General features: G+C 41.4%; 1 protein-coding gene across 1 annotated transcript in view; it reads right to left on the reverse strand.

The window, feature by feature from the left end:
* LOC122800223 (protein NO VEIN-like) overlaps positions 1–22,034 on the reverse strand; it is a 1,589,974-nt gene that overhangs the window by 244,381 nt on the left and 1,323,559 nt on the right. The window contains exon 21 of the mRNA XM_044069716.1: positions 4,448–4,560. Coding sequence (XP_043925651.1) covers positions 4,448–4,560 — 113 coding nt within the window. The remainder of the gene's footprint in view (positions 1–4,447; positions 4,561–22,034) is intronic.

Raw genomic sequence — 22,034 nt, forward strand, 5'->3', positions numbered from 1 at the left:
CCTTTCATAAATACTTATGCAAAATTAATAAGCAGTCTTCTAAGCCATTGTGGAAACTCGAAATGGTAGCCAGTTGGACTTTTACAGTAGAAGCAGAAGCTTCGTGTTTCAAAAAGTGTAGCTAAAAATTCTAAAACCTTTTCAACTGGTGCGGAAAAGTGATCAAAACCGTTACTGTGTGCTGAAAGAAAAAATCTGTTCCACTTGCCGTGATACAGTTTCCTGGTGGAAGGTTTATGGCAATCCAACAAAATTTTTTTGGACTGGAGATGATAGGTTACTTTGCCTGGCGATTTGTGGAATTGGAGAAACCAAGCAGTAAGCTTGAGGTTCTGAAGATTGGTTTGCACTAGTCCCAGAGGATGGGACAGGAGCTCCAGATCTGGGTGCAGAGACAATGGATGGTGAATTAGGTGAGACCACAGAAAGGGGAACCAAACTTGTTGAGGCCAGAAGGGGGGCAATGAGGATCACGTTGCTCTTCAACCTGATGGCTTTCTTTAAGAAGAGAGGAATCAATGGAAAGGGGAAAGGCATAGAGTAGTACAAAGGGCGAATCATGAAGGAGAGCATTTCTTGGGTCTCCCCCTGAGGGGGAATTAGTGTGAAGTAGCTGCTGCACTTGTTGTTTAGGGGAGAATCAAACAGATCGCAGCAAGGATGGCCCCATCGACAAAACATTTCCTTCATCACTTTGGGACAGAGACCACTCGTGAGGCAAAAGAATGCATCTGCTCAACTTGTCCGCTATCAGATTTGAACTTGCCGGGATGTGCACTGCTGATAGAAAATGGCTGGAAGAAATCACCCGTTGTCATACTCTGAGAGCTTCTTGACATATGGGTAAGACCTGGTTCCTCCCTGTTTGTTGACACACCAGACTACCGACATATTGTCTGAATCGCAAGAGTTCCCACAGGGAAGGCATCTTGAAAGGCCTGCAATGCTAAAAGCACAGCCCTCAAATCTAGAACACAGATATGCAAATTGGCCTCCATCAGGGACCAAGTGCCTTGGACTGCTCTGCCCAGAAAATGCCACCCCCCCTCAATCTGGGAAGCATCCATGGTCACTATGGCCTTGGGCTGAGGTGAAACAAAGGGTCTGCCTAAGAGACTTTCCTCTGATTCCATCCACCAGGATAGGTCCTTCTTGCAAAGACTGGTGATTAAAATAGGATACATCAATGGATGAGTCAGAATGGACCACTGTGATGCCAAAAGCCACTTCAGAAGTCTCATGTGAAATCTTGCCAGTGGGACTACGGTGATGGCTGCTCCCATGGACCTCAAGGCTTGAAGAACTAGCAGCGCAGGTACCCTGTCGTTGTAAAGCAACCTGTGAAGAAGAGAAGCTGTACAAGTGGTGGTACTCAGGCAGGCTCCTATAAACTCCAAATCCGGAGTCATACTTAGTTGTGACTTTGTTGGATTCACTGTAATGCCTAGATGAGCAAAAACATGCAGAATGAAATCCGTTGCTTGATGTAGTAGATGCCTGATGGGAGCAGTGATGAGCTAGTCTTCTAAGTATGGAAACACCCAGAATCCGTGCAGTCTCAAGTGAGCTGTTACTACTGCCATGCAGTTGGTGAACACTCTGGGAGCTGTGGTGAGACCAAAGGGCAGCACTCTGAACTGGTAATGACTGGCTCCTAGCCGAAAGCGGAGGAACCTTCTGGAATGCTTGTCCATTTTTATGTGGTAATACGTGTCCTGAAGGTCTATGGAGCACATCCAATCATCTTCCTCTAAGAATGGTAGGATAGACAAAACCATAAACATCTGGAATTTTGTTTGCTGAACAAATTTGTTTAGAAGGCTGAGATCCAGGATTGGTCTCAGGTCACGTCTTTTTGGGCACCAAAAAGAACCTTGAACAAAATTCGGATCATATACGGTTTGGTGGGACTTCTTGGATGACTCCATTTTCTAGCAGCTTTTGAATTTCCAGAGCTGCTTGATCCCTCTGATTGGGTGGAACATTGGAGATTATTCTGCCTAATCTGGGAAAGGGCATGAAAGGGATGTAGTATCCTCTGGCAACAATTATTTGCACCCAAGTATCTGTGGTTAATGGTCACCAGGCTCTTGAGTGCAAGGACAACCTTCCCCAGACTGCCTCCAGATGCAAGCAATCGGGACCCCTTTCAGGAGTGCTGGTAGGGCTTCTCTGAGAAAGAATCTCTGGAAACCTGATTTTTGTGGGCCACCTCTGCCGCAGGGTCGGTGCCTTCCATTGGCGCTCCTCCTTCCGCCCTGAGGGGAGTCACCACCACGTGTGTCTTGAAAAGGCCCTTGCGATTTTTTGATCATCTTCCTGCTCCTCTGGTTCATGGAAAAGGACCACTGGGAAGCCGAAGAACATATGCCCAACTGCATATACGGTCTTTCCATCTTTCTCACAACTGGCCAGGGTTTCTCTGACTTTGGGGCCAAACAAAGACGATCCATCAAAAGGAGGATTGACAAATGAAGACTTAAATATCTCTACAAACTCACACAAGTGCATCCAGGTGTGCCTCATAATGGCAATGCCAGAACCAGCTGCCATACTCGTCCCTTCGGCTGCATGCGCAATGAGTCTCATGGATGAGATGGAAATAGACTCCATGATAGCTAGTTGGGAGGCCAATTTATCTTGAACTTTCTCAGACACCGCTCCTACAAGGGTTTCGGACAGCAACTTGATCAGATCCCCTTCAGAATCTAGTAAAATGTTCCACAAAATTCAAGGACTTTCCAAGCCCGCTGTGCAATAAATTTAATGAGATCGTCAGCAGGTGGGGTCACCCAAGAGGTAGATGGGCGAGCACCAAAGGCTTGGAGGTACACGGATTCCTCTGAGGTACTTTTTTAGGCTTCCAGTCATACTTCTGCTTCAGGATTTCCAGAATGTCTCCAAATGAGACCTCTTCTGGGGGTGACGAAGGGTGACCATCCCCATCATCAAAGTCCATGTCCTCTGTGACAGATTCTTCTGGGGAATCCAGGTGTTTTATCTTATACATCTTCTTCTGGGGAACCACCTCAGTGGGAAGCTCTGTGGAAAACTCAGGAGGAGGACCCTGTGCAGGGGCATCCTGCAGCTTTGTTGCTCGCTGTACTGCTGTGCAGGTTGGAGGAAGCTCTGGGTGAGCAGGGGTCTCAGGATGAAACTCCGACAGGGAAGGGAACAGCTGAGAACTGGCAGAGGCCAATGCCCTCTCCATCAACTGGAAGGCAGATGCCCCCAAAGAGAGATGGGAGCCCAGAACCAAGACAGACAACCTTGGAACCGTGGTCCCACCCCGCTCTGACAAAACCGCGCCCAAAGTTGGAATCGGGGAAGAACTGATGTGTGCCAAAACTCCATGGGTCAAGGGTGGCTCCAAATAAAAAAACTGGAGCTGTTCCAAGCCCCTCGAATCTGGCAGTGGGGCTACGACCCTGGGAGTCCATAGACTCCGATGAAGTCGAGAAACTCAAGGCAGAGTCTGGAACCAAAGTAGAAAAGACTGTTGGGACTGGAGCAGCAGGAACTCGAGGAATGGGAGTCGTAATCTCTAAACTCTCGGAGGAGGTCAGATGAGGAAAAGTCGGTGGAGTCCTAGGAGAGGAAGTACCATCTCCAGGAGGGAATGAGGCTGGAGAGGAAACTAAGACCCCTGGCTATGAGGAGCTGGTCCACCAACCTCATGCCATAGACTTATGTCAGACTCCTGGAGGACCAGACAGAAAAGGCTGAGGGAGATTCAGGTCTGTCTAGAAAGGGGCTTGGAAGTTAACACACAAAGGGATCAATATAAGGGGAATACCTTGTCCTGGGGGGAACCTGGTTTCAAAGTTACATACAGCACTGGGCAAATTATTGTTTTCAAAATTTCAGACAAAGCTGCAGAGGGTCCCAACATGAATGGAGCAGGAAGAACCGTGGTGACTGCTGCACAGAAGTCATTACCACAGACAATGCCGAAGAAGTCGGAACTATCAAAAGGTAGGACAAAGGAAAGAACTACCAATAATGGTAGAGAAATACTACAAGATAAAAGCAGCACACTCACATGCAGAAAGGAATTAAGGCAGCAAAAAACAAAACAAAAAAAATAATGAAATACACTTAGCTGACAATAGTATGTCTGACGTGTCTTTGTACAAGAGTGGCAAACGAGATCTGAGGTAATTTGGAGAAAGGTATTCTGGGTAGACACTTAACTCGAGAGTTTTTGATTCGCAAGAGCTATTATTGTGGCAGAGCCAGTTCAGAGGTTTAGAACAGAGTCCCATACGTCAAGGATAAATGAAGACTGACATCAGATGAGCTGTTTTAAACTGAAAACTGCAAAAGAAACACCATGAATATACTGAACTGCTTATTCAGGATAAAACAGTTACTGTGCTAACAATAACCATTTCCTTTTAAAAGCCTGACAATAGTCTTGAATGAAGTAGACAAAATATGCACATACTGTGAAAGTCTCCATTGCCTCAAGAAAGAGTAGAGGAATTTCAGAACGGAGCCACTGATTCCAAGGGCTATCACGGTCAACATCTTCTCGAGAGGATGGTATGTCAAAATCCCCTATAAAATACAAGGTTACTCAGGTTATCACACAGTGAATTAGCTATTTCTACACTTGCCACAATCAAAGAGCTGATGAAGAAACAGCAAACATTTAGCTAGGCTTTGGCTTGACTGACCACTACACCAAACTGCAGAATGTGACTTGAAAAAATGTGTTTTTAAAAAACAGCTTTGTATAAAACATTATCCCCTAACTCCCATGTTTGTATGACCCCAGCATCTCCTGTTTTAGTGGGGGGAAAAGAATCAACTCCATCATCTAAACTATGCTTGCATACTGGTTACCCATGCTGAAAACTAATTTTAATTTTGTTTTCTGTTAGTCAATTTGTAGTCTTAAAAGGGCATACAGTGAAAAACATCAGTTCCATGGGATGGTCTAACATAAACTACTGACACAAGTGTTTATGCTTCATAGACAGAAATAAAAGTGACTTTTAAAGTAACACTTATTCACGACCCTCCTGCAACAGCATTATTTATAGAAAACAGTCATACGAGACAAAAAACAGTCACGTAATTATACATGGACAAAAATGTTACAGCAAGAAACAATTTCACAGACTTACAATAAACTGTCTTATGTTCCTTACAGATGAAAGGGAAACACCAGCTGTGACAATCACAACTGTTACACAACATGACCACTTTATTTCTTCTACCAAACCTTGCCCAAAAAAAACACCAGATGTTATAAGCAATTTCCCTAGCTAATGAATACAATGCTCTCAAATACTACTAAAAGAAATTCTGGAATCTAGTTAGTAAAATAACTGGCTGCACTATGCCAATTCACCTCCTACATAAAGAATGCATTATTCCTTATGGAATTCACATCTATTCCCAGGAACACTTCTAACACCCAGTTATCTGGTATAGCCCCCAACCCCCCTCACCCCCCCTACTTTAAAACAGTTACTTCCAAAGAAATTGCAAAGCAGTTAGAAAGGATTCCCGCTAATGACCCCACTGGAACAGATGGCTCTACGCTTGGTTTACTCTGTTCTGTAGAAAACACATTATTTTCTCCCTAAAGTATCTATTCAATTTATGTTTCACCAAAAATGTCATGCTTATCAATGGAAAATAGGCAGTGTTAGACCAATTCCCAAAACCACAAACCAAAACTCAACTAGTGGCTATAGACCAATCACAATTCACTCCAACCTTGGCAAAAGTCTTCAGAAAATAACTTACAACTGGTTAAATCACTCACTCACCCTCAAACAGAATAACATTTTTGTCAGCAACACAGATTCTGGATAGGCTACAGTACAAAGGACACCCTATATACCATATACATCAGGGTAAGCAGACAGATCCAGCATTTAACTTCTAACATCATATTCAAATTACAAAATCTAATATTAACAAACTTCTATTCTGGGCAAGAAAAATACACCCCTTTTTCAATCTTGAAGCCAGGGCTGCCATAGGAAAAGGAGCTCTGCTCTCTTCAGCTGGTATACAACCTCCTTCTTGCTGCAACAGCATCTCAGAAAAAAAAATACACACTACGCATAACATCTGAAGATTTATAAAGCCAAATAACTGCCCAGACTACAAGGAAATACCTGCTTTGCTGCATAAGCTCTCATTAAACTTTAACACAGAACACAATTTCCATATACACACAGATCTCTGTCCCACTCCACTCTACAATTATTCACACTATTCATAAATCAAAACCGTACAAACTACACATTCTCCATACTTGTACCCCAAATCTGGGAATTCAAACTACAAGTCCATCATGTCCAACAGGAACTTCAAAAAAGAATTTTAACAATACCTCTTAAAGAAGGCACAGTGTAGCTGTTTCCATGTTATTTCAGTCACTTACTTCACAAATCACCACCGGTATAAACATTAGTTGAGAATCTAGGGTGGAGTGCATGGGCAGCGTTCCTGGGTGCAAGGTTTTAAGGGGCACAATCAGCAGAGGACGATTGGGTTTTGCTACAGTAGCAACATTCAGAAATGAGTGCTGACACTTCAACTGGTATCAGGGTTGAAGCACTCAGTGGGTGGTATAACTACAGCAAACCACTTACAACAATGTACACTTGTATTTGTAAGCAAATGGTTTGTTATATTTTAAAAAAAAGAAAACCTCACAGTTCAAACAAATGTTTATGTTTCTAGAACTATAAATAATGTTATAGAAGTGTAAACAGTTAAACTGTTCAGTCCAAACAAAATCATTAATTATCTTCTGTATCTCAAACTGGATTTTATAAGTCATAATAATGCAGTAAACAACTTACAATATCAGTAAAAACTTGTGCTGCAAGCTTTAATATAAGACTAAGCAGTTCTGTGTTACTTGGTTGTTGAAATCAGCAGAATAAGAAGATTATGACAATGTAAACAAATAGTAGATAATGTTTAATATCTCTAAAACTGCACTAGACAGAGGTAAATTAATGCAGTTGTGCTGACCATCACAACTATGCTTTAAGACAAAAATCTTTCAATCTCTTATATGTAGCATGGTTTTGGTATCACCAATATAAACATGAAAAAGTAACAACAGACTCTCAAAGGCATCACAAGAGTAAGTGTACATTAATGCCTTGTGTCACTAGGGTTTAATGAGCTGAAGTATGCTTTTCCAATTCAAAATCCATGTTTCACTAAGAAGGATGGTACTTCTAAGGTGGGCATAGGTGTGGAACTTTTTTTTAGGAACTGCTTCACTACAGTATGCTTTGCCACCAGTGAATGTGGCAGTTGACAAGATAAGATCACAGCTGCAAGCAACTTACTGGTCTACAAAGAAAACGTCAGCAGCAGGGGCAGTCTTACTATGGATGTGCCCAGATCCCTATGCTTGCAGCAAGTGAAGAATCTTCACTATTTTGCCAGCAAGACGTCCTTATTTTGGGCTTTCTGGCTTCCTTTAAAATCTTGAGCATGTTCACAGGCTGCGAGGAATCTTGAATCAGGACATATATGGCAACTTGTATACCTCTAGATCTGGATGCACCACAGTACCTGATTTCTGACAGAGCATGTCTAAGGTTGGCAGTGGAAGGTGGATCCTTTATCAGCTGGACATGCAGCAAGACATGAAGGACATAGTATCATAGGAGATTACTAGGTTACCGACCTGGAAGTCATTTCAAGCCTAGCCATTTCATCCCAATGTAATACCACAGATACTCCAGTCAATACCCAGGATTGTATTTAGTAATGACTGTCCATGTCCAGAAGGGTAGTTGGAGCTATCCTTGGTAAGAAAAACACATGATTATTATTGTCCATCTATATCAAACCAGTAAGATTAAGGCAAGCTTGACTCATACAGCCCAGCTTTAGAAGCTTTCACAAGTTCTAACTTCTTCCCCTTGCCCATAATAATCTTACTCTAATTGCCTTTTCAGATCTTGAATGTGCTGCTCAAAAGCATTGGGGCTATTACTATAAGCACACATCTATTTCCAAAAGAATTAAGTCTGTTTGGGTTCAGCAGCATAGAGGAATGGAGCAATAACAGTGACCCAAACAGCCTGTGATTGATAAGTGGTTTTGGAACAAGGAAAGGCTAGGCAAGAGGGTGGAAAGGAGTGGCTTACATCAGCTTGCCTATACTGAGAGGAATGAATGGGGTTTTGCAAGCAACTGAAGGCACACCATGGTACAAGACAGAGATGTGCCCTCGATCATGTGTAAACTACCACATTAGTGGTGGAGAGGCTTGATGTCTTTGGTGGTGATGTTTACACAGTCACACTCCTTCAACCCAGTTAGGAATTCCCTTTCTCATGTCCCCAAAATCCACATACCTGGCCCAGACATATGTCTGCCCCCACATCTCTCAACTCTCTTAAAGGGGAACAGCAGTCTTACTGGTAAAGGGCCATAAGGTGATTTTCTCCTGGAACAGTGACACCCACTAGGACACAGTGGCATTTGGCCAGCCCCCCACCTCCCTTGGAGAGGGGTCTGCGAGGACAAGTAAGCTAGCTGGGACTACAGTAAAGCAAGCAAAAAAAACAGAAAAGAGAAATCAAGTCCATCTTAGTCAAACTTTCTTTGGACAGAGGGTCATAGCTCATCTGCCTGGGTGGTAAACACTGAAATGTACTTGGATGACTGCAGCCTGAAGGAAGACCATGACCTACAGTTCACACCCAGCTTATAATGTCTCATAAAAGTGTTTAGAAAAGACCATGTCACAGCTGTAAGCTGGCTGGCCTGTTTGCTCTCACAGTGACTTTACAGCCCATTCATTCTAACCAAGGGGACTATAGTCAAGTAGAGGGGATGATGCCAACATTCATTTTTCAGAGAACTGTTGCTTTTGTGCTTAAGCACCAACTATACAGTCTGGTGTGATATGGGCCTTACAGAAGGTGCATCACCAACTTCCATGAGTGGCATAACATCTCAGCTGTCCCTATCCCATAAGCAAAAGCTTCAGTGTAGTCTCTGGTGGATTTTTAAATAAAGATCTTCATCCTGGATATGCACCCTACCCACCTCCCCAAAGGCAGGTGAGTAGTCTTGCCTCATCACTCTTCTCTCACTCTGTCAGCTCATCAGCGCATGTGCCACTAATCAAACCTTCAGTTGTTTGAGGGCACAGTCACGACTTCAACCCTTTCTACCCCTGCGGCTGTAAGGATGAAATTCTGAAAATGGCCAGAAAGCTAGTCACTGTTTGGCTGAATGTGCAGTACATATAACATGCAAAGTTTTAGTCTGAAAGCCACCACAACTAAGTAACTGCCATAATTCCCTGCACCTTCAATGAAGTTATTAGCCGAATGTATGATGAGATTGGACATGGAAAAAACTGTTGCCATTTGTGACCGCAATTTTCTTTTAATTCATTAGGCAACATTTCCAGAAATTTAGGCACGAAATTGTGGTGCAGAGGTATAGGGCTCTTAACGTAACCCAAGTGATCAGGGTTCAGTTAGTATCTCTAGCTCTACAGCGGGCAGGCAGGAAGAGTGGCAGTGAAATGAAGGGACGTGGCTCGATTGCTTCTCCAAGGAAGTGGGAGGGGCTTGCATGCACTTGGAGACACACTAGATAGTGTGTTCTCCATGCTGGAGACTTAAAAAATCCTTACTCATGTTCCAAGGAGAAGGACAGGGCTGCCCCTTCCGGAAGAGAGGGGATGTCCTTTGCAGGTGACCCACAGTACATCCCTCCCCATCATCTAGCTGAGCGTACAAAGTTAGGATTAAGGAGAAAACAAAAGTGAACTGCCCCGATGCCTGTTTAAATAACAGACGTTCCTAGATGACCTTCACCTTGGGAAAGGGAAATGAAAATGACTGTAGTGAATGACAGGAATGGGGATGATGTTTGATACAGAGAGAGACACTAAGAGAGAAAAGATGCAGAAAGAACATTTCTAAAAACATGACTACTTGATATTCGTGTTTCTGCTGTAACTGCAAAATATGAAACAAAAAGTTTAGTGCCCTGGTAGCATAAGTAGAGGATTCATAAACTCATTTTTCACAGTGAGCAATCACTCTCGCCTTATCAGGATGATGGCCTGCACGATGTGGAATGGAAGCCTTCTTAAGAGCTGCTGCAGCAGCAGCAGCAGAGTCAACCACTGGAATTTTAACCCAACAATTCCAAATCCCTATGCAGTCAGAAGGTCTTGCCTGGCCTCGTTAGGATGGACATATGACAAAGTTCTTTCCAGGCTTTCAGGGCAAAAGCAACCATCTTGGTAGGAGGAAAAACCACAAGGGAAGATGAAAGAAGAGACTGTGATGCCTCCTGTATGATCCTTTGTAAAGATGTTTGTGGAACAGTGGGCTGGCTGCTCTTTACCTTCTTTAGTTCAGATTCTCCTAAATTTCAGGTCATCTGAAGAGGATGCTGGACAATATTGGTGTGAACGACCTGAGACATACCTCTCTGGACTTTATGAAGAGAGACACAGCTGAGCTCTCAGTCTCTGTGTCTCAGGCTGGTATGTCCCTAGCCTTAAGCAGCACTTTACCTTCACCTAGGATGATGCCTCAATACAAACAGAAAATGATTGACTTCAATAATTGGCTTAATTTCTGGTGCCATTCCAGGGGGATACCGTATTTTTCAGCTGGGATGACATGATCAACAGACATTGATGCTTTGCCAAGTGGCTAAGGCCCTTGCAACCCCTCACAGTGCCTTTTTAGGCGGTATCACAAGGACAAAATCCCCCATGTAAGAACTTAATCTAAATACAACCTCAAGGTTTTGCTGCTAAATGCTAGGAGTCTTATGAAACCGCCCTGCACCAACTAAACTAATAAACTTATCCAAAGCAGATAATAACCTCTTATGGGATGGTATAAAACAGCTTCACTGCATTTTCTCCCGCAGATGGAACTGGCAACTATGCCAGGTTGTACACAAATGCTTTATACAAAAACACTTGAACAACTGCATTGACTTGGCTGTACCGGATTGGACCAAAACAAGTTCCTCAAGGAAGAGCAAATCTGTCAGGTGGACAAATGCTATTAAGAAGCTTTACAATAAGAGGAAGAAATTGCTATCTAAGGGAAATAGGAAGCAAGTCCTAAACTGGAAACACTCCCTCCTTAGCTTAAACAAGCAAATATGACTTCTTGTGAAGTCCTCTAAAGCTAACTATAAATCCAAATTAGCTTGCTCAACTAAGGACAACCATAAGGTGTTCTTTAGTTACACCCGTAACCTAAAAGGAAAGGCCAGATTTGTGCTGAACTGGTAGTTAATGATACCACGTATACTGAGCCTGTGAACATTGCTAACTTGTTAGCCAAGAGGTTCTGTGAAAACTTCGCTCCCCTGTCCCCGCCACACATATCCCAAAGACATCCCTACCACCTGTCCTCTACCTCGCATCTCTAAAGAGCAGGTTGCGAATGCCCTGGCTAAGGTCAAAAACCACAGCATCCATGGAACCTGAAAACATCCCAGGCTGCATCCTACATGGGCTCAAACAAGAATAAGTAAAAAGTCAACAACTGCTACCAAAAAATCAGAACCCCTGTACAAGATAAAAACAAGTGTAAAGGCAAAACACAGGAGTATGAACTGGCAGAGTAAAGTAATCCACATGAACGGAACTTCGTAGCACTCACAAATCACAAAGCAGGCAGTTTTGACTTCACCATCAAAAACTCAGTCTTCACCTCATGGATTAAAACGTCAGTGTTTAATTTAGCAAACAGACAAAAATGACAAGCGCTTTCACCCGATGGGCTTCTTCAAACCAAAATACTAAAATGTTTAAACACCCATTTTATATATATATATATATATATATATATATATATATATATATATATATATATATATACTCTTTAAAATGACATAATTTCCTGCAATTAATTAACCAGTAAACAGCGAAATAGCATATTTAAATGAAATACTTTTTCACTAATAGCAGAGGTAGTAAAAAAAAAAAAAAAAATATATATATATATATATATATATATATATATATATATATATACACACACACACACACACACACATCATTCAATGGAAGCCTATTGTATATATATATATGCATAAAAGTATGTAAAAGCTTTAACATATTAAAACTGCCATTTAATACTATATGCCAATGACATTTGGACAGATATATAACTACATCAACTTAACCATACATATAAAAAATATAAATATAAAAAATTTCTATCTGACAGTTTTCAGTTCTATACTTGTAATATTTACAATTGTCTTTTTTCCTCTCTTACTGAAGGCTTCTCTTTGGTTTTCCATTTTCTAGTTATGGATTTTTTAAAACCAAAAACAGCAAAGCTTTCACCTCTTTGGTACATATTCCTTTACACCAGCTCATCAACAGCATTTCTATAAGGAGGTTAAACTTTCTTTTGAGTGTAAAACTTAGGATAACGTTCATTTCATTTTTCTACTAAAGCAACTCTATACACTGCAAAAAATATATGCTTCCAAGAACCTCTCCAACATATGCCTCTTGTCTGTGGTAACATTTTTTTTCATGTCTTGGACATAGTTGTGCAAACATTTCCATGCATACATTCTACATTTTTATTTATCTCCCATCAACTGACCGTCAATAATATAGCCATTTAATTATTCACACCATGCTACTTTTAATTTTATATTGTATTGTCTTCTCAAATCTAATATTGCCTTACATACTGTACTTATTACTCTTTTCCAGCCTGTCATTTCTGCAATGACCTCAACTATAAACTCTTTTGAGGTTTAACAAATATACTATCCAGTCTTTTCTTATCTTCCTTCAGCTCTAACATTTAACCTATACATGCAATCTGGTCAGAATTCAATAAACCAAACATTTGTCTAGTTTCTCCCATTGTATTACCTCACTTCTTATAGGTTCATAGGCTGATATTAGGCTATCTGCCCTAGGGCAATTATAAGCCTAGCCAGAGTGTGTTTGGCGTTCACCACCCTTTTAGATTAGCTGACTGTGCCTCTGTATAGTAGGTCACAGAAGATAGCACTTTTAAGGTTAGTTTACTGTGCCTCTGTCTAGTAGGGACACAGAAGAGATCCCAGGGGTAAACCTATGATCTCTCCCATCCACTCGTCAAGATTTCTCTAGAAGAGGGTCATTGAGGGGCTCTGCCTAACATGGATTGGGATTTTGTTCCAGAGTGAGGGGAGCCTCTGGGATATGAATCTGTCCCTCTAGCATGTCCTATTTATTTCTGTGCTGAGGTTTAATTCCCTGGAGCGTGTAGCTCTAAGGGATCTGGATTTCCTGAGGTGGAGCATGTCCATTAATTCTGGTTTGGTCATGACTTTATACATCAGGCACAGATCGCCTCTGAGTAGGCGGTAAGCAACTGAGTAGAGCTGGAGTTTCTTTAGCCTAACTGCGTAGGGCATCTGAGTCCCTTGATCATCTTGGTGAGGTACTTCTGGGGTCTTTCCAGTTGCTGCAGGTGTTGGGTAAGATACATCCGAAATGGGGCACTGTATTCAATTATGGGCCTGATGAGTGATGAGTAGAGGGGCACAATGACCTCTATTGATTTAGATGTGAACCCTTTTGTGATAAGGTGGGCTATATAGAAGGTCTTTCTAACCACTTTGGCAACGTGATTGCCAAAGGAGAGATTGCTATCTACTTGGGTCCCCAAATCCCTAATTACTTCTTCCGTACTTAATGGATTACCACCTATGTGGTAATTTGTGGGCACTTTGTTTTTCCCAAAGGGGATGACTATGCACGTTTTGGCATTTAGCTTTAGGCCATGGCTCTGACACAAGTTATCCGTCTCTGTGAGACCCTTTTGGAGGATGCATGTGTCAGTCGGCGAGTCGATTATGGCACCCAGTTTGCAGTCATCTGCAAACTTGGTCAAATAGTCCTCCCGTGTTAGCCTGTACCTCAGAGAAATATATACCGAACAAGAGAGGCCCCAGGACTGAGCCTTGTGGGATGCAACTTGTAAATGGTTTAGAGTCTGACATGGCACGTGCAATTCTGACCATGTGGGTTCTATCCCTGAGCCAGTTTGCAACCCATCTTGTGACACAGGGTTTGATATTTAAGCTGGTGAGCTTATTTATGATGCCCGAGTGGGGTATTGTGTCAAAGACGTTTGCGAGGTCCAAGTAGGCTGTGTGGACTACCTTCCCTTCATCTATGGCCTTGGTGACTGTTTCAAAGAAGTTGACCAGGTTCAAGAGGCAAGATCTGCCCTTAACAAAGCCGAATTGGGTAGGATCCAGTGTTTGGAGGTTCCCAATGTCTGTTTATGAGTTCCATGATGATACGCTCCACAGCTTTGCAGACCAGGCTAGTCAGGCTTATAGGGCAATAGTTTCCGGGGTTCGTTGTGGCACCACCTTTGTGGAGTGGGACCACTGTCACTGTACACCATTCCTTGGGTACATATCCTGTAGTAAGGCTGAGATTGAACAGTTACTTTATGTGATGGTTCAGTTCTTCTTGGCGCTCATGTAAGATGCAGCCTGAGACACTGTCCAGTCCCCATTGATGTTGTTATTTGCTTTGGAGAGGGCAGCTCTCACCTGTACATCTGTGATGTCAGGGAGGCTACACTCTGTTGGGATAGACATTTGCTCTTTTGGGGGAGAAGCTTGCAGTGAACCTGTTTGCCAGGATGTTGGCAATGTCTGTCGGTTCAGTGTACTTTTTGTCATTTTGCACTAACTCAGAGCATATCTGGGAGTTGCCACCCAGGTTCCTGACATACTAAAGAAGGCCTTGTGATTATCTTTAGTGTCTTGTGCAATTTTTTTTCCGAAGCTGGCCTTAGATGATTTTATGAGGGATCGTAGTTTCTTGCTAGTACTTATCAGAGATGCTTTCCCTTTTCAGGATTTTGCTCTATCATGTAGCAGCTTCCTCCTTCTGTTGTATAGCTTATTTATGGCTGGGGTCCACCAGACAGGTCTCCTGCCTTTGGAGGAGCGATTCTTGGTTTTATTTGGGATAGCACAATCCATGCATTCCTGTAGGTGTCCACAGAATGCGTTTGTAAAGGATTCTACAGTTTGGGTCATATTTTCCACTGGCCCGGAGGCTTTGAAGGATTCCGCCTCAGTTTTGAGAAGTGTGAAGTTAGCTTTTGAGAAGTTCTTCACCGTGGTTTCCTTGGCTGGGGGTGGGGACAGGATACGGATGTCCAGTGAGATTAATTTATGGTCAGATCTTACCAATGAGGGTTATACCTCTGGTATGGAACATAGAGTCCCTATGTTGGTGATGATCAGGTCCAATATGTTTTCCCCTCTTGTGGGAGTGGTGACCAGTTGTTCCATAGCATTTGAGTTTATAAATTCTAGGAACCGTTGGGCGAGGGTGTTGGGGCTTGAGTAATGCTCCCAGTCTATGTTTGGGTAGTTGAGGTCACCCAATATGACTGTTTGGAGAGACCTTCATATTCTCCAGTGTTCTCAAGAAAGCCGAGTGGAATTCCTGAGTTTGGGAGGGTGGTCTGTAGTAGGCTACAAACTGAAAGGCAGTTTTGCCCACTGTTAGTTGCACATGGATGGTCTCCGATGCTTCGTGCAGTGCCACTAACCTGGAGGTGTGGGTATCTTTGATGAATATGGATACTCCCCCTCTTTTTGTGGTTCGGTCCGAGTTTTGGGGCCGAAAAGCATGGTATGAGGTATAACCTGGTAGTGCTGGGGTGCTCTCAGGAGCCTTGAACCAGGTTTCTGTTACTGCACAGATATCGATATTCTCCATACCGAGGAGAGCCTCAAGTGCGTGCATCTTGAGGTTTAGACTTCTGGCGTTGAGCAGCATTACCCTTAGTTTCTTTTTCCTTGCGTTGTCTATGGAGGTGGGTTTGTCTTTTGAGCCTTGCCTAAAAAGGCACTATGGGGGTGGCAAGAGCCTTAGCCAATATTCGAAAGCCCAGGGGTGATAGGTGCAAGCTGTCCCTAGCGAAGCAATGTGGCTTGTCGAGCATGTCATCCCAGGCTGACAGACACTGGATCCCCTTTGAATGACACCAATACTTTAGCCAATTGTTAAAATTGATCATTTTGTCTTTACACTGTGGCATCATTCTTGGTGAGGGTAAGATGCTACTCAAGGTCAGGGTCATACCAGCCTGGGCTACATGATCAGAGAGCTCCTCTATGTCTCTTTTCATGTAGTCCAGGGAGGTAGGTCTCAGGTCATTCACATCAGCATGGACAATGACGGAGTCATATTTGTACTTGCTTTGGAGTGACCTGAGTGCTTGTGTTATGTGGCGGATCCTGGCACCTAACAGGCAGCTTACAGTGACATTCTCCTTGTTCAGCTGGTGAGTGGGACGTCCTATTACAAGCGTATTAGGTGTGTTGTTTAGCCTTAAGGGCTGTGACTGTGTGGCACACTGACTTTGTGAACTGTGTGATACGTGGGTATTATGGGGTAGCGGTTGCCTGGAAGTCTGCTTTGGAGGTCTCTGCTGCTTGGGAAGATTTTTATTTAGAGCCTCCGAGTATGTTTTTGTGTGCTTATGTGTTTGGTCTGCTGTTGCGATAGGTCTATGCGAGACTGGATTTGTGGTGTGTGTGGTTACCTTCTCCTCCTGACTGACTGCACCAGTACTGGGTTGAGAGCGCTCAGTCTCCAGTTTGGCTATATAGGTGCATCTCTCACATATATTTGAGTTTGTTGGGAAATTTCAGTATCTATAGTGGAGTTCAAGCTAGGGTGAAGTGTCTGGTGAGCAGGCAAAAGCATTTAGTCTTAATGAGTGGAGCTAGATATGCTCATTACATTTTCTTCAGTTTCTTTCTTATTACAAACAGTACAGCCAACTGGCGTTATTAATACTTTTATGTATAACAAGGCTGCTCATAACGCACTTTTTACTCCTTTCCTAAATCTGCTTATATGTGTCCATGTGCAACTCTGCAGCTGGCTCATCAGGCATAATTTCCCAGTCCTGAACAAAATATATGAAATTATGCTATGTGGTTTTACAGTATTCCTTTTCACCCTGTTCCAAATTTATTACTACAGCCTTTATTTTTGTTTAATTTATTTTATCTCCTGCTATACATGTATAATATTTTAATTTATCAAATATAACTTTTATATTATGTTCTGGACTGTAACACAGAAAACGTCACCCAGAAGAAATATTTCCTCATGTGTATTTCATCATTTACATACAATTCCCTATCACTGTCTTAAGTCTCTGGCTAACGGCCCTAAATACAAAGCAACTAATAATGGTGAGTGTGGATATTCCAACCTAGCTCCACTCATTAAGACTAAATGCTTTTGCCTGCTCACCAAACACTTCACCCTAGCTTGAACTCCACTATAGATACTGAAATTTCTATTACTCATTTGGATGGAATCCCCAGTGACTCAAAGTATCTGTTAATAAAGTTTAATTCACTCATTTTTTTTTCTCCGCTGTACAAACTTACCAACATCAGTGCATTATTACTGCCCAATGCATCCTGTATGATCCTGGATCTTTACCCATTCCTTTGCAGGAACTACCAAAATTGTTTGTTTCCAAGTCAAGGCCACACCTCAACTCCAAAATATTTTTAAAAAGTACTACACAGACTTTTACTATCTTCTCCTCCTTTTTTTCACATTTCTGTTTGAATTTCACCACATTCAGGAGTTCTTCTCTATTCTAGTTTCTCACTGCATCTTTAATTTCAGCGTTCTTTATTTTCAATGTTAATATTCTTTCTACTTCTGCTGATTACAAAGCTGTAAGTGATTCACATATGTAGCCATTTCTTGTGTGTTACTTTCAACCTGTATATCTTTGTCTATATGACATACAGTAATAGTATACCATTAGATTCATCATTTTTCCTGGGCCCATTTCTACTCTACCATTCTCATAATTTGTGATTTTGGCTGTTATTCTTTCATCTTTTTCTTGCCAAAAATATTGGGCAAGCAATGTGGCTTCAGTAGGGATACTAACAAAATAACTGCTTTAAAACCACTGCTATATGTTTATATGGGCCAATTTGTGTGATCAAACTAGTTTAATGTCGAACTTAAAACACTGACAAAAAAGTATGAACATACACAATACCAAGCAAAAACAATGAAAGAAATATACAGAAAGGTAAACTATTTCCTTTCCTGAAATTTACACTAAAACCTCCATAACACTAGCCACAAATATGTCTGAATAGTGGCAGTGCTATGGAAGTTTTTTATGGTGGTAAAAGGTAGCGTTAGGGTTAGCATCCATTACTAAGGAAAGCAGAGGGGTCCTGCTCCCCTGCAGCACCTTAGTAATGGGTGATAACTCTAAACGCTGCCCATTTCCCCTCAACCCTAACCCTACACATTACCTTCATAAAAACCTTCCCATAACAATGCCACTAACAAGACACACTCAGGCACACAAACACTGCATCTACCCCCTAACCAAACTCTAAAATACCCAAACTAGCACGGAAAACATACATTCATCCTTCACTCATCCATGGTCCCAGCCCTAATCCACATACACAAATACGGTCACCTCTCCAATCCCACTTACCTGTCTTAACACGACATCACATCAATGTTTCCTCCACTTAGCTATCTGTACCACTGACATTAAACTGCACCACTCTGATAAAGCCAAATAATAAAAAATATATACCAACGAACTTGAAACCAAAAAAGTCCAAAAACTGAATGGAATAGCAGACTGCAACACTCCACAGGACAAGAATACTGTAGACACGATCAAGATTTATTGGTGCTCCCTTCTACAGTATTCTTGTCCTGTGGAGTGTTTGCCTGCTATTCCATTCAGTTTTTGGACTTTTTCGGATTAAAGTGCACCACCTATGTTTTTCAAAGCAAAGGCATTTCACAAAGACCAGGGGAACTGTTTATTCACATTTTCTAGATATTCTTGCATAGCCTTTCAATTTTCTTTCAATTGCTTCTTAACTTGCTATGTTCCATTTATTCTTTTTTGCTTCTGTAAATGCCTTACTTTTTATAAAGCCTGCTAGATCACTATTGTGCCAATTGTTCCATACCTTCTTTGGTTTCATTGTGAACAAATTTCTAATGTTCAGTTACGGTTATTCCAATCCTTTTGCAAGCTCATTATCTGGATTCAAATACAATAACATCTCACTTAAATTTTGGTCTACCCAATCACTAAACTGCTTCCTTTTCAATAGTAGTACTGGAAAATGCCAGTGTTTGTCACAATAACCTTTTACTTGCTTACAAAACAGAAATTCTATAGGTGCATGCTGTGACACTATCACTAGATAGTTTTTGCAATTTTTCACCAAATTAACAATATTCTTTCAATAAGTAACATCTTGCACGATGAAGTAATATCTAATCTTGACAAGAAACATATTTCCATGAAAAAATGTGTAATTTGTAATTAATTCTGTCTTATTTCCGTTAAACTGATGAGCTGAAATACATGCACATATTTGTGTAAACAACTGCACTCAGTTGTTATTCTGTATCATCTTGGCCCACCAGAAACAGCTTCTTTATTTCCTTCAGCATTACAATCTCCAGATGCTACTATACAACCTTAGTGATAGGCTATAACTTCTTCTATAACATTCTTTACACTTTAGGTGGACTATATACTGCAGTCAGGGTAATTTTTATATACTTCCAGCAACCTCTCACTAGTGTAAATCTTCCCTGCCTATCCTTCATTTCTTCCCCAGTCTTTATTCCGACACCCTGCTTAATTAATATTAAAACCTGTAAAAATACAGGTAGCAGGGAACTACCCCATACAGAAACTAAGAAATTCATCTTCACAAGGATTTAAATATAAAACAAGTGAGGCACCACAGGGTCAATCAAAAGGTAATAATTTAATAGCCAGCATAACAAGTCTGATAAAAATAATTGTTTAACGAAGACCGAGTGATTGACAGTTAAGCTACATTAAAGTTATGTACTTCTCATAATGAAAGATGACAGCCACGGTGGTGCAGCGGTAGCATTGTCACCTCACAGCAAAAGGTTCTCCCGTTCCATTCTCGGCTGGAGCGCCTTCTGTGTGGAGTCTGCATGTCCTCCCTGTGGTAGAGTGGCATTCAAAAGACATGCGTAAATGGGTGTGCCTTCGTTGAAGGTTGTGCATCGAGCTGGCACCTCGGCACCGTGAAAATCTATTGCCAATCATTAGCGGACCGGAGTTCCGCTGTGGTGACTCCTAACCGGGAAAAGCCGAAGGAACAACAACTTCTTCTCATAATGAAAGCTCTGTGCTATTTCATTTTCATCCGGTTCAATGTTTGAGTTGTCAAATTCCGATCGTATCAAACCTTGGCACCTTCTGCCAGAGCTTTGGATCCAAGACTGACTCTTTCCTGACCCAACATTCCCTCCTCCTGTCTGAATTACCTTCAATCGAGTTTTCTGACTACTCCATTTGCACAGAAAAATCTATCTTGAAGCTAAAAAGAACTATCATGGAATGAAAATAAAAACTTAAGAGTGTTATGCTTGGAAAGGTGACAAACAGATGGGGTCTTAGTTGAGGTCTGTACGAGCACCAGAAGATTACATATGGCAATTTAGAAGAGGGAAGAATGGAGGGATGTTGAACCAGACGAAATGAGATGGACATATGAAAGTTCGACTGCTGACCAAGTAGCCATTGAAATTATGTTATTAACAGGAACCCTTCTCAAGAAGGCTGTAAAGGCAGCAATTGCTCTAGTGGCATAAGCCTTAAGTTTAGAGTGTAGAGACAATCCTAGAGTTTTATAAACTAAAGAAATACAGTACCCCAGCCATTTAGAAAGCGCAACTTTCAACACATGGTGCATCAATTTTGTTTTGAAGATGGAAACAAAGTTTATCTGATTTTCTGGTATCTTTGGTACAGTTTAAGTAAAATCTAAATTGCCTGTGAAAATCTATTGGACAAAAACTCCTTGCCATAGTAATTTGGAAAAAAACACTGGCAGTTCAATGTATTAGTTCAGACTGGGAGAAATGTGAGGTTTGTTATCAATGACACTAGTGTTTGTGAACATGAGAAAGGTGACTTGCATGAAAGTGCTTGTAATTCCCAAACTCATCTAACATAGGTTATGGCAATCAGGAAAATTGAAAAAAAAAAAAAAAGGTCATAAAGAAAAGATAACAAAACAGGTTCTGAATGGAGAGATTACAAATTCAGCAAGCATAGGAGGGAAGTATTGCTGGAAGTGAATTCATCCTCATGTCTTAAGTAGCTAAAATGAGGTGGACCCTGTTTTAACAAAATCGCACCAAGACAACACTGACATATAGACTATTTTATATAGCATACATCATGGGGAGAAGTAGGTTAAAAATGAAAGAGACAGCTGGGTGCAAAGTCCCAGGATAAAAAAAGTACCCAATCCTATTAGGCGCACTTATGCCAGGACAGGAAAAAATGAGTGTAGAATCCTCAAGACACAGAAACATCCCTACAATAGGGTTAAGGCTAGGATCAGGAGGAGGATGGCCCCCTGTTGTTGAAGGCAGCAGTAGTCCACAAAACCCCCAAAAATTGACAAGCAAAAAAACAAAGTTGATAGAGTGGACTATTGAGGGTAAGAAAGAAATTATGTACTGTGACTATTATGCAAGAAGCCTAGAATTTCCAGATAGAAGATATACAAAAAGATTGAGAGAGAAATTACAAGAAAAAAGTACATGCACAAGAAAAACTGATAAAAGCTTGAAATGTAAATTTGTGCTCATTAATACAACAGACTCATGAAAAACGTTACATAGACCAAGAAATCTTGGGCTGGTTAGAAAAAGAAGAGACTGAGGAAGTGAGAAAATATAAACAATATAAAGAACAAAATCTAGAAATTGATGAAAGGTATAAAAAGAAACATGGACACAGGAAATAAAGACAAATCTGACACAGTGTAATATTTAAGCAAAGGAAAAAGCCAAACTAATCAGTATAAAAAAGCAGCTTCAAACCTATTTTAAGAGAAATATAGGCAAAGGTATCTGGATATGAAAAAATTTACAATATAAAAAAAAAAGAAAAAGAGGAAAAGTA

Source organism: Protopterus annectens, chromosome 4.part0, assembly GCF_019279795.1.
Source record: "Protopterus annectens isolate FY-2018-M chromosome 4.part0, PAN1.0, whole genome shotgun sequence".
NCBI classification, from domain to species: Eukaryota; Metazoa; Chordata; order Ceratodontiformes; family Protopteridae; genus Protopterus; species Protopterus annectens.